The sequence below is a fragment of the Ranitomeya variabilis genome, chromosome 2 (genome assembly GCF_051348905.1).
Source record: "Ranitomeya variabilis isolate aRanVar5 chromosome 2, aRanVar5.hap1, whole genome shotgun sequence".
Taxonomy (NCBI): Eukaryota; Metazoa; Chordata; class Amphibia; order Anura; family Dendrobatidae; genus Ranitomeya; species Ranitomeya variabilis.
The window spans coordinates 284,065,270-284,079,428 of record NC_135233.1 but is presented as its reverse complement, the minus strand read 5'-3'; the positions used below and the strand labels follow the sequence as shown (position 1 = coordinate 284,079,428).

Sequence of the window (14,159 nt, the reverse complement as noted above, 5' to 3'; positions counted from 1 at the left end):
CCTGTGTCATCCACCAATTCTAGGGTGGCAGACTGGGCGGCGGAGGCACGTGACATTTGGGACCGCACACAGGATGCCATCCAGGCCTCCAAGGAGAGAATGAGGGTTTCTGCCGATGCACACCGGCGCCCCGCTCCGTCCTTTGCTCCTGGCGACTTAGTGTGGCTCTCCTTCCGTAACATCAGGCTGCGAGTTGAGTCCACTAAGTTTGCGCCTCGCTACATAGGTCCTTTTAAGGTTCTGGAACAAGTTAACCCTGTGGTCTACCGTTTGGCTATTCCTCCGCGCCTAGGTATCACCGACACTTTCATGTATCCCTCTTAAAGCCCATCTATATGTCCCGGTTTTCCGAGTAATCTGCCGGGACATCGGGTTTGTCCACAGATGAGTACGAGGTGAACTCTATCTTGGGGTGCAAGGTGGTACGTGGCAAAAAATACTATTTGACGGAGTGGAAGGGCCACGGCCCAGAGGACAGAACCTGTTGAGCACATTTGGGCTCCGCTGCTCATTGCAGCGTTTGAACGTAGTGAGGCCCAAGGAGCCCTAGGATGGAGAGTATTGTTAGGTGTCAAGTTCCTGCCGCTGCACAGGGGGAATCTCGAACCATGTCCGCTGCAGTCTCCCATTCTTCTCCAGCCGCAGTGGAACCTGCTCAGCGGAGATGTCGGTCCCAGCGCCTGGCTTGGACAAATACTGCACGTTTGGTTACTGCTGCCCTTCCAGGTTCAGCCATTGTAACCAGTACTGTTCGGTGGCGAGCAGGCGCTCCTGGGACTAAGTCCTGCTTTTCTCCTTCTGAGTATGCCCAAGGGAAGACCTCTCATTGGAGGTCGGGGGTCACACGCTTAGGTCCTGTAGCGGCTCCTAGGAAGGTCCTGGAGAGCTACAACTATAAAAGGTTCGCATGGCCGCACAGCCATGAGCTAGTATCATTTGTGTTTGGCTGTTGCCAGTCGATACTCCACCACTCAGTATATATGTGGTGTAAGTCTGTTTAGCTTTGGGGCTGTACACTCAGGCAGGCAGCTAGCGTCAGTGGGGGCAATTAGCCTTGGCTTAGCATCTGGTTCCTTCATGTGTGCGGTTAGCACAGAAGAGTTCGAGAGAAAGCACAACCCTAGTTAGGGTATTAATCTCTGTGTACAGCGCAACTCTGTGAGGCAACAGAGCTCACTTTCATTTCACACGGGGTGAAGTTTAGCCCACGTGTGAACGCAGTGTCCATCCGTCATTACTTTGCAGCAGGTATCTCTACACGGTGGACCCCGGGCTGCGAACGCACCTCGTATCATTCTCTCTATTACTTGGTGCCTTCCGTTAGCCCTAACCGGTTGTTGCACTGACGAACAATAATTTTATATGTCAATGCTCGTTTTTTCTTTATGTCTCTTTAAACATATTGCCTTCTGTCTTTGGTGGCAAGAACTGATGTACACAGTTATAAACTTTCTACTGCACTGTAGAAAATGTTGATAATATCTGTCTAAGCAGTGGAAAATAAATAAACCAAGAAACCAAATTATGGGCCATTTGTATTCCATTTTCATTATCAGTGAATTGCATAGTGCTTTGCTGAAAGGGATGCAGTGTGAAGGCCACCATACCATCAGACTAACATCGACTGAACTCACTAAACTCAATGTGTTTGGCCAACAGTCTAGATGTATGGAGTCTCCCAACAGATGATCCTTTTTTCTCTCAAAGATAAGCCACTGCTAAACATGTCTGGCAGTGGCTCTTTCATAGAGAACACATTAGTGTGCGCTTCTGTATATGGAAGAGCCGGCTCAGATAGCTGGTAGCAGAGCAATCGGCCAAACCATTATTCAGCCATCAACCATCTAAAGTGTGTATGGAGCTTAACTCTTCAGACCTGAGTGTGTCTTCTCCTCCTTCTTTCTTTGAAATGTAGCAAACTATTTAGATATCTTACAAAAACAATACAAAAAATCACTGAGAAAATAGTAATTCTGTTTTTTTTTTCTGAGCAATTTTTTTTACCCAGATGCATGTGTCTTGGACTTTATTTTTCCAACAAACCTCTATGTTACACTGTACATAGCTTCCTGATTAATTAATTATGAATCTATCAGTTTATAAGCCTTAGCATTCAGCTAATGAGTTCAGGCTTTACACAGAATATTGCCAACATGGCTTAACAATGTAAAAAAGGAATGGTGCAACTGAAAGAAAGAAGGGAACAATGATTGTGAAGATTTGTGAGGAGCATTTAAAATGCTTTACAAAAATGTTTGTATTCTTCTCTTTGTTCCGCCTAAAAAGGCTTTATAATTTTAGGAGACATTTATCACGAACACATTACTCTCGAAGTGCTTTCATTTTATGCAGTATGTTGAATCTCTGTTTATACATTTTACCAATAATATACACATGTATTTTGTAAAAAATCAATTTTTTTATTCTTCCCTTCAGTTTTATAATAGAGCTAAAATAGATCAGCATGGAATGGAGTGGGACCCCAGGATCGGTTTTACCATACCTTCACCTCACGATAGCCTTCAAGAAATTGTAAAGTGTGAAACTGAGGTCAAAGGAAAACGTTATTACTCGCTGTTCTGGAAGCAAAACGTAGGTAAGCATGAAATAATGTTTTGGGGCTTTTAATGATCTATTTTATTCTTAATTCATTAAGATTGCTGGCATCTTATCAGTTCTTTTGTAAAAGATTTTCAACATATGTTAGCCGTGGTGTTTCCAGGATCAGGCGCTGTTGCCAGTTTGTGTCACCTCCGGTTCTTTATATTTCAGAACAGTTAATCATTGTATCAAATTTTATACTAGCTAAGGTTAGAGTTGGGAAAAACAGCTAGGAATATCTTCTAATGGTTTGGCAGCTGTAATTTTACAGCATATGGAACAAATAGTCAAATATGTCAATTTTTGCCCAAATTCTCTAATGGGTTAACATGATTTTATATTAGAGAAGAAAAGACAAAGTGCTGACTTATCCAATGTGCCACTCTTCTATTGTGCTGATCTGCATTAAATAAATGCTTCTAAATTTGTTGCGAAAACAGGCGCAGGAGAATGATCGAGTTTCACTAACCAAATTCCTTCTAAAATGAATGACAAGCGAGGAAATAGAGAGTGAACTTGATACTTATTACTCAGTCCGTGGGATTTAATTATAAGTTAGTAGAATTCATGGAGCAAACAAGAAACTTTGTATCACATTTTGTTTTTCAATTTTATTTAGATGTATATACAGTGGCATGTAAAGTTTGGGCAGCCCTGGTCAAAATTACTGTTATTGTGAACAGTTAAGCAAGTTGAAAATGAAATGATCTCTAAAAAGCCTAAAGTTAACCCCTTTACCCCCAAGGGTAGTTTGCACGTTAATGACCAGGCCAATTTTTACAATTCTGACCACTGTCCCTTTATGAGGTTATAACTCTGGAAAGCTTCAACAAATCCCAGTGATTCTGACAATGTTTTCTCGTGACATATTGTACTTCATGATAGTGGTAAAATTTCTTTGATATTACCTGCGTTTATTTGTGGAAAAAATGGAAATTTGGCAAATATTTTGAAAATTTAGCAATTTTCCAACTTTGAATATTTATGCCCTTAAATCACAGAGATATGTCGCAGAAAATACTGAGGAAAGGGAAGACTTGAAAACGCTTTGCTATCTTCTTATAGACTTCTCTTGCTTTGTATGCCTCCATCATTTTAATTCTCAGAGTGATAGGCAGCTGCTTAGAAGAACCCATGGCTGCTGTTTTTTTGGTACAAGGTTAGAGAAGGCCGGGTTTTTATAAAGCTTGGAAATTTACATCCCCTGGCCTTTCCTAACGATGATAGTGGACAAGCCATAACCCTAACAGGCTAATTAAAGTCTGAAACCTTGGTCAAAGTTATCTGGACACACAAATCCCCAAAGCTGCCCAAACTTTTGCATCGGCCCATTTTCCTTTTTGTAATTGTTAAAATGGAAATATATCTTTTTTTTTTGTCTAAAACCCAAAGGAAATGTGTCATCTTTAACTTTAGGCCTTTTAGAGATTATTTCATGTTCAACTTGCTTAACTGTTCACAATAACAGTAATTTTGACCAGGGGTGCCCAAACGTTTACAATCCACTTTACTTCTCATGCATGATTAAGGCATATTAAGAAGTAAGACTAAAAACAGAGTATAATAATGGTATATTTCATAAATTCATATTGATACTTCACAGGGTTGTTGGGTTTAGGAGCTACATTCTGAAATAACTTATTAGAGAACTCTAAGATAATTAGATTCTCTGTTTAGTATTCTTATCTGTAGGGGAGGGGAAGAAAGAGAAGCGCAATGTAGTCTTTTATTCCAGAGGACAAGTCCTGTGCTTTATTATCTAGTCGACTTATTGATTTGTATGAACTCGAGTAAAGCTTACTTTCCCCTGTGAGGATGCTGCAGGAAAATTGGACATTTATTGCCAGGCTTCCTCACAAATAACAGATGATCAGTGTAGGGGGGGAATGGGGTTTGAGGCAATAGGGGAACACTTTGTTTTCTGCTGATTGTGACGATACTAACAAGCAATGCAGTGAACACCCTTAATATTGAGGCAAAATAGGGTCCTAAAACCTTGAAATGGAATTGTGACAGTAGTTGACGCCAATAATCTAATTCCTCGGTGGCTCACTACAGGAAGCCTAGATTTAGTGAATTGTCTTGGCACTGTTGTGTGGAGCTTTGACTATTTCAACCTGCATCCTGTTTTGTTAGGTAAAGAAAATTATTGATGACCAATTAAAACCCCATACAATAAATTATAATAATTATATCCAATTAGGCACTCATATGGATTATCATGATGCCACATTCCCCGTTAATCATCTGGCATAAAACATGATAATTCCTATTCCTCGTGCCTAGGAAGTACTGAAAATAAGTTTATTTAATAAGTCTTTAGTTCACCTCTATCTTTCATAACAATTTGCATATTTTATTGCAGTTACAAGTGAAGCGAACATTACCAGTGTGGAAGCAAAAAGTCCCACTCTGTTGGCTGGAGAAACGCTTCATTTGAGCTGCACTGGAGAAGTCCCATATAATGCCAGGGTGGCAATAGAATGGGTGCACAAAGGAAAGGTAAAACATGAAAAAACGCGTTGTGACTACAGTTACAGTTAAAAATATCTCACTTTAAGTGTGATGTTGAATTGTATTACAGTTTACAGTGCCTTGAAAAAATATTCATATCCCTTGAACTTTTCAACATTTTTTCCCGTTAAATCTACAAACGTAAATGTATTTTATTGGGATTTTATGTGGCATGTCAACATGAAGTAGCTAGTATTTGTGAAGTGTAAAGGAAACAATACCTGGTTTTCTAAATATTTTAAAAATATAAATCTGGAAATTGTGATGTGCCTTTGTATTCAGCTCTGTGTAGTCTGATAGCCCTAAAGAAAATCCTGATTTTCTCCAAAAGTCACATAATTAGTAAATTGAGTCCACCTGTAATTTATTCTTAGTAGAACTACAGCTGCTCTGTGAAGTCCTCAGAGGTTTGTTTGAGAACAATAGGGATCAAACAGCATCATGAAAACCAAGGAACACAACAGACAGGTCAGGGATAAAGTTGTGGAGAAGAGTAAACCAGAGTTAGGTTGTTAAAAAATAGCCCAAGCTCTGAACATCTCATGGGGCACTGCTCAATTCATCATCCAAACATGGAAGGCATATGGCACAACTGCAAACCTACCAAGACATGGCCATCCTTCTAAACTGACATGCCAAGCAAGCAGCCAAGAAGTCCATGGTCACTCTGGAAGAGATGCAAAGATCCGCAGCTCAGGCGGCAGAATCTGTCCACAGGACAACTATTATTTGTATACTCCACAAATCTGTCCTCTGTGGAAGAGAGGCAAGAAGAAATAAATTCTGGACAGCAAGCCATAAGCCCAGATTGCAGTTTGCAAAAAGCCATGTAGGAAACACAGCGAGCATGTGGAAGGATTTGCCCTGGTTAAATGAGACCAAAGTAGAATTTTGGGGGTTAAATGCAAAACACTATGTGTTACGGAAAAATAACACTGCACTTCACCCTGAAAACACCATCCCCACAGTCAAACGTGATGGTGTCAGCTTCATGCTGTGGGTGGTTTTCTGCAGCAGGGACAGGGAAGCTGGTAGTAGTTGATGAGAAGATGGATGGCGTTAAATACAGGGCAATCCTGGAGGAAAACCTGTTAGAGGCTGCAAAAGACTTGAATGTAGGTTCACTTTCCAGCAGGAGAACGACTCTAAACATTTTGGCAATTTTGCAGTGCAACAGAGAGGACCTACGCGTTTCGACAGAAGTCTTAATCATGGTCTTTCTACTTTTGGTGAAAGAAATAAAAATGTTATGGCTTTTGGAAGAAAAAACACATGGGCAAAAACTAAAATTGGCATTGATGGGAAGGGATTAATTGAAACCCTCATCTCTTGGTTTGGTGTCCCTTTAAAGTAACTGGTCTTTGCTTCTGTGGGGTTCAATGGTGGCCTCCTTGCTAACAAACAGTCTCCAGTTTTCTAACAAATTCAGGTCTTAGGTCTTTATTAGGGGTAGCAATGACATGCCAGGGAACCTGTACTGGTCTAGTTAAAAGGTCTGTTAGTTGACTAGTTAGCCTGCTTCAAAAAGCTACATCTGCCTATAAAACTATAAGAAAGTATAGTTGATGATGCATTCACATCAGAGATGTTGACGAAGTCTATTACGCTACAATATTTGATGAATAATAGAAACATATAACATTTTACTTCATTAGTTATATATAAAGCATAAGCAAGCATAGAAAAGGCATATGTAAACAAGCAGAGATGTGCAGAGTATGACAATGGTTAATGATTTAAAATAATGTCATTTTGATATAAATAATCATTAATTAACCTACACATATTAATTCCCTTCAGGTTTTGGATGCTACGAAAACACATTTCGATATTGGAAATGGATATGCGGGAGAAAGGCTACTCCAAATTAAAAATGTGACAAAGAAACACAGTGGAGAGTACATTTGCAGGAACAAGTATTTTCCCCACGTGGCCAAAAATATTTTGATAACTGTTTATGGTATGTATAGGAATAACAGCAATAAAAATATAGCATTACATCATATTGGTATGAAAAAAAAATCTTATTAAAGAAAAACTAGGAGACCTTGCTAAAAAATACCGTATTTTTCTGACCATAAGACGCACTTTTTTTCCTCCAAATTTGGGAGGAAAGTGTGGGTGCGTCTTATGGTAGGGATGTAGCATGTGGGGAGGGGGGCAGCAGCGAGTGGGATCGCACTGTTATCCCACTTCAGGAGGCAGAAAAATGTCCCCACTGCCAGGAATCAGCGGGGAAACCATGTGGTCCCGATGATTAAGTGCAGTGAATATTCATTAGCTACTCCCCGCCCACCTATCAGCTGAGTGGTGAGCCGGGAGCAGCAAATGAATACTGCACTTAAGCAGGGACACACATGGTTTCCTCAGCGCTGATTCCTGCAGCAGCTGGGGAGATCCGTGTGTCCAGGGGAGGAGGAGGCAGCAGCAGGGTCCGGGGGAGAGGAGATCGCTGCGTACCTTCCTGGGCTGGAGCTGAGTGCTGTGCAGTGTGCACAAGGAGGACCTGTGATGATGTCAGAAGTGGGCGGGCTGGAGCATCACATGGCAGCACAGAGCCCTCCCTCTTCTTGACATCATCACAGGTCCTTTAGACTCCAACACTAGAATCTGCTGGCTTCCATTACCTGTGCTGTGGAAAGGCAACAAGAGGGAGGGCTCTGTGTGTGCAGTCATGGGATGCTTTTACCTCACCACAGGCTGGCTGCCACAATTAAGAGGTTAGTCTTTCCAAAGCACAATAAAGCACTCTGCCACTCCTTTAGTGAACTATAACTCCCAGCATGTCATAGGATCTGCAGGACATGCTGGGAGTTATAGTTCTCCCATGGGATTTTAAAGCAGCACTCCAGTGTTATTTTGCAGTGCTGGAGTGGTGCTTTCAATATAAGCCCTGTGCCCCCATTCTTTTACTCACTCTCCAGCATCTTCATATAGTACTTCACAGACACCACACTGGTCCCACAGCTTCCAACATAATAACATACTATTATATATAATAACACCACATATAATAGTATGTTATTAAATATTTTACCACATTTTTTTGCTTCAAATATTTTTTTCCCTATTTTCCACCTCTAAAACCTGGGTGCGCCTTATAGTCCTGTGCGTCTTATAGTCCGAAAAATATGGGTAAGTACCGGTAATAATGTGAAAGACTTCCATATATGTTCTGATGAAAATCCATGTATTTAATGGGCCCGATTCATGAAGACTGGCGTTGTGAAACATTAATTGGTTTAACGAAAAATTAGTATGTTTGACAAAGTTTGAGCAAAAATAAGGGTACGCAAATTATGATACTAAAAAGAAGCTTAATGTTTTTAGTGTACATTTTAGAGCCCCTTTGTGTAGTATCTCACTTGTAAGCACAGAAGCCAACAATTCTGCCCTTCAAAGGCCATTTAATATTTGAGACCACATGGGGTTTTGCTTCAAGCCGAAAATGGTTCCCCAAGGGTATAAGTACTAATCACTTGGCTCCTTAATAAAGGGAATTCATTGTGAAGCATTATTTGAGAAAATAATGTAAAATTCATTATTGTATCCTTTCTTTCGGTGATAACATAAAAGGGGGCAATGTGGTTGCTCCATTAGCAGAATGTGTAATAACACGGTTTTGAATTCCATTATTGATCTACCACAGTCCGTCCTAAACCAAATAATCAGACCGGCCGCATTCCTCTCACTGATACCAAAGGAATCTGCAGCCACCGTTTTATACATTTAGGAAAATAAAGCAAATAGAAGGGTAGTTCTGTGGAAGAAAGATAAAAATCACTGTAATAACATGGAATGACTCGCCCTATTGACTCTGCCACCCAAAATGTTTATGTGAAAGTGAAGTCTGGGACTGTTGCTCTACAGCGGTCATGCCGGGTTTCTCCACTAACACTCCAGTTTAGTGACAATCATGTTTTCAGAAAATCAGATTTTATTCTCTCACTTAGTTATTTCCTTGCATTAAAATTCTTCTCTTGGCAATTATACTCTACCTGTAATGGACCTCGTTACCAAAAACCTAACATTTTAAGTAAGACTGCCTGTAAGCTAAAGAATAAGTAGCTAACAACCGGACATATGCATTACATGTATTTTCATAATTCGTTATATTGTTTAAAAAAAAGTAAAACAAATTAAAAAAAGTAATTTTTTATTAATTATCCAACCTTCAATATTTAATTAAAGCGGTTACCCAGCCTTAGGCTGCAAATCTTCAGCCACTCTGTGTGACTGAAGACTTGTAAATTCTCACATCGCATGCGCTGCACAGTAACCGCATCAAAGTGAAAACAACACAAATCAAGGAACAGAGACCTTGATTCCATTGATGTGTCATTTACAGGGCTGTGTGTTGATTTTTTGACAAACCCCTGTTTTATCTGCTGCAGATCTAGCAGTTCTCTGAATGCTGAGTTCTGTATAACCTCGCCCACACCACTGATTGGCAGCTTTCTGTGTACACTGTGCATAGGCAGAAAGCTTCCAATCAGTGGTGTGGGGGCGAGATATCTCAAGCTCATGAATATGAAAGTATACATGGCAGCAGATTTACTAGTCCCCTCGTGATAATCTCCTGATAATAGTTACATAGTTACATAGTTACATAGTTATTAAGGTTGAAGGAAGACTTTAAGTCCATCTAGTTCAACCCATAGCCTAGCATGCCCTAACATATTGATCCAGGGGAAGGCAAAAAAAACCCATGTGGTAAGAGTAAGCTCCATCATGGGGAAAAAAATTCCTTCCCGACCCCACATACGGCAATCAGACTAGTTCCCTGGATCAACGCCTTATCAAGGAATCTAATATATATACACCCTGTAATATTATACTTTTCCAGAAAGGTATCCAGTCCCCTCTTAAATTGAAGCAATGAGTCACTCATTACAACATCATACGGCAGAGAGTTCCATAGTCTCACTGCTCTTACAGTAAAGAATCCGCATCTGTTATTATGCTTAAACCTTTTTTCCTCCAGACGTAGAGGATGCCCCCTTGTCCCTGTCACCGGTCTATGATTAAAAAGATCAGCAGAAAGGTCTTTGTACTGTCCCCTCATATATTTATACATTAACATAAGATCACCCCTTAGTCTTCGTTTTTCCAAACTAAATAGCCCCAAGTGTAATAATAATAACTAGTGTTGAGCATTCCGATACCGCAAGTATCGGGTATCGGCCGATACTTGCGGGTATCGGAATTCCGATACCGAGATCCGATACTTTTGTGGTATCGGGTATCGGTATCGAAACAACATTAATGTGTAAAATTAAGAATTAAAATAAAAAATATTGCTATACTCACCTCTCCGACGCAGCCTGGACCTCACCGAGGGAACCGGCAGCGTTCTTTGCTTAAAATGCGCGCTTTTACTTCCTTCCGTGACGTCACGGCTTGTGATTGGTCGCGTGCCGCCCATGTGGCCGCGACGCGACCAATCACAGCAAGCCGTGACGTAATTTTCAGGTCCTCAATGCCTAATTCTAGGCATTCAGGAATTTAAAATTACGTTCCGGCTTGTGATTGGTCGCGTCGCGGTCACATGGGCGACGCGACCAATCACAAGCCGTGACGTCACGGGAGGCAGGAGACGCGCACATTTTTAAAATTACGTCACGCAGAAATAGGCATCAGGACCTGAAATTACGTCACGGCTTGCTGTGATTGGTCGCGTCGTGGTCACATGGGCTATGAAGGAACAGATGAATGACCTCGGGGAGACCAAACATCAAACACTGCGGAGACACCATCACGTGTGACCAATCAGAAGCCGTGACGTCACGGAAGGAAGGAAAAGCGCGCATTTTAAGCAAAGAACGCTGCCGGTTCCCTCGGTGAGGTCCAGGCTGCGTCGGAGAGGTGAGTATAGCAATATTTTTTATTTTAATTCTTAATTTTACACATTAATATGGTTCCCAGGGCCTGAAGGAGAGTTTCCTCTCCTTCAGACCCTGGAAACCATCAGGAATACCGTCCGATACTTGAGTCCCATTGACTTGTATTGGTATCGGGTATCGGTATCGGATTAGATCCGATACTTTGCCGGTATCGGCCGATACTTTCCGATACCGATACTTTCAAGTATCGGACGGTATCGCTCAACACTAGTAATAACCTATCTTGGTATAGCAGACCCCCCAGTCCTCTAATAACCTTGGTTGCTCTTCTCTGCACCTGCTCCAGTTCAGCTATGTATTTCTTATACACCGGAGACCAGAACTGTGCACAGTATTCTAAGTGTGGTCGCACTAGTGACTTGTATAGAGGTAAAATTATGTTCTCCTCATGAGCATCTATGCCTCTTTTAATGCATCCCATTATTTTATTTGCCTTTGTAGCAGCTGCCTGACACTGGCCACTGAAAATGAGTTTGTCATCCACCCATACACCCAGGTCTTTTTCATTGACGGTTTTGCCCAGAGTTTTAGAATTAAGCACATAGTTATACATCTTATTACTTCTACCCAAGTGCATGACCTTACATTTATCCCCATTAAAGCTCATTTGTCATTTATCAGCCCAAGCTTCTAGCTTACATAAATCAGCCTGTAATATAAAATTGTCCTCCCCTGTATTGATTACCCTGCAGAGTTTAGTGTCATCTGCAAATATTGAAATTCTACTCTGAATGCCCCCTACAAGGTCATTAATAAATATGTTAAAAAGAAGAGGGCCCAATACTGACCCCTGTGGTACCCCACTACTAACCGTGACCCAGTCCGAGTGTGCTCCATTAATAACCACCCTTTGTTTCCTATCCCTGAGCCAACTCTCAATCCACTTGCACATATTTTCCCCTATCCCCATTATTCTCATTTTATGTATCAACCTTTTGTGTGGCACCGTATCAAAAGCTTTTGAAAAGTCCATATACACTACATCTACTGGGTTCCCTTGGTCCAGACCGGTACTTACCTCTTCATAGAAGCTGATCAAATTAGTCTGACATGATCGGTCCCTAGTAAAACCGTGCTGATACTGGGTCATGAGGTTATTCCTCTTCAGATACTCCAGTATAGCATCCCTTAGAATGCCCTCCAGGATTTTACCCACAGTAGAGGTTAAGCTTACTGGCCTATAATTTCCGAGTTCAGTTTTTGTCCCCTTTTTGAATATTGGCACCACATTTGCTATACGTCAGTCCTGTGGTACAGACCCTGTTATTATGGACTCTTTAAAGATTAAAAATAATGGTCTATCAATGACTGTACTTAATTCCTGCAGTACTCAGGGGTGGATCCCATCCGGGCCCGGAGATTTGTCAATTTTTGTGATTTTTAGATGCTGCCGTACTTCCTGCTGGGTTAAGCAGGTAACATTAAATTGGGAATTATTATCACTAGTCATATTGGCTGCCATGGGATTTTCTTTTGTAAATACTGATGAAAAAAAGTCATTTAGCATATTGGCTTTTTCCTCATCCTCATCCACCATTTCACCCAGACTATGTTTAAGGGGGCCAACACTATCATTTTTTAGTTTCTTACTATTTATGTAGTTAAAGAATATTTTGGGGTTATTTTTGCTCTCTCTAGCAATGAGTCTCTCTGTCTCAATCTTTGCTGCCTTGATTTGCTTTTTACATAATTTATTTAATTTTTTGTATTTATTTAATGCCTCCTCACTACCTACTTCCTTTAATTCTCTAAATGCTTTCTTTTTGTCCCTTATTGCGCCCCTTACAGCTCTATTTAGCCATATTGGTTTCCTCTGGTATGTTTATTCCCATACGGTATATACTGTGCACAGGTCCTATCCAGGATGCTAATAAATGTCTCCCATTTTCTTTGTGTACTTTTATGTCTCAGGATATCGTCCCAGTTAATTGCACCAAGATCCTCTCTCATCCGTTGGAAATTTGCCCTCCTGAAGTTTAGTGTCCTTGTCACCCCTCTACTACACATCTTATTAAAGGAGACATGAAAACTTATTATTTTGTGATCACTATTCCCCAAGTGACCCCCAACCCTTATATTTGATATGCGGTCTGGCCTGTTGGTTAATATTAGGTCTAGCAGTGCCCCCCTCCTTGTTGGGTCCTGAACCAGTTGTGAAAGATAATTGTCTCTCATAGTTGTCAAAAACCGATTACCTTTACTGGAACTGCAGGTTTCTGTTCCTCAATCTATTTCAGGGTAGTTGAAGTCCCCCATAATAATGACTTCTCCTTGAGTCGCAGCTTCATCTATTTGCTTTACAAGGATATTCTCCATTGCTTCCATTATTTTTGGAGATTTATAACAAACCCCTATCAGTAATTTATTATTTTTTCCCCCTCCCCTTATCTCCACCCACAGGGACTCTACATTTTCATTAGATTCACCTATATTATCACGCAGGATGGGTTTTAAGGTCGATTTTACAAACAGACACACCCCACCCCCTCGCTTATCTGTACGGTCATTTCTGAAAAGGCTATAGCCCTGCAAGTTAACAGCCCAGTCATGGCTCTCATCCAGCCATGTTTCAGATATCCCCACCATGTCATAATTATGTTCCAACAACATTAGTTCTAATTCGTCCATTTTGTTGGCGAGGCTTCTGGCATTAGTATACATGCACTTGATGTTCCTCTCTGTACCTCTATTCTTTCTTAAATTACTAACTGTTCTAACCCCACCCCCCATGCCTCCGCCACCCCCAACTTCCTTATTTGTGCCCAGGTCTCTATCTGCACTATCTTCCCCACCTATAAAATGAATACCCTCCCCCCCATTCCCTAGTTTAAACACTCCTCCAACCTTCTAACCATTTTCTCCCCCAGCACAGCTGCACCTTCCCCATTGAGGTGCAGCCCATCCCTAGCGTAGAGCCTGTAGCCAACTGAGAAGTCGGCCCAGTTCTGCAGGAACCCAAACCCCTCCTTCCTACACCAATTCTTGAGCCACTTATTAACCTCCCTAATCTCCCGTTGCCTCTCTGGCGTGGCACGTGGTACAGGCAGTATTTCGGAAAATACCACGTTGGAGGTCCTTGCTTTCAGCTTGCAACCTAATTCCCTGAAATCATCTTTAAGGACCTTCCACCTACCTCTAACT

General features: G+C 41.2%; 1 protein-coding gene across 1 annotated transcript in view; it reads left to right on the top strand.

Moving 5' to 3' along the window:
• LOC143805567 (vascular endothelial growth factor receptor kdr-like) overlaps positions 1-14,159 on the top strand; it is a 243,457-nt gene that overhangs the window by 105,881 nt on the left and 123,417 nt on the right. The window contains exons 5-7 of the mRNA XM_077285064.1: positions 2,437-2,596; positions 4,967-5,103; positions 6,916-7,075. Of these exons, the coding sequence (XP_077141179.1) occupies positions 2,437-2,596; positions 4,967-5,103; positions 6,916-7,075 (457 nt within the window). The remainder of the gene's footprint in view (positions 1-2,436; positions 2,597-4,966; positions 5,104-6,915; positions 7,076-14,159) is intronic.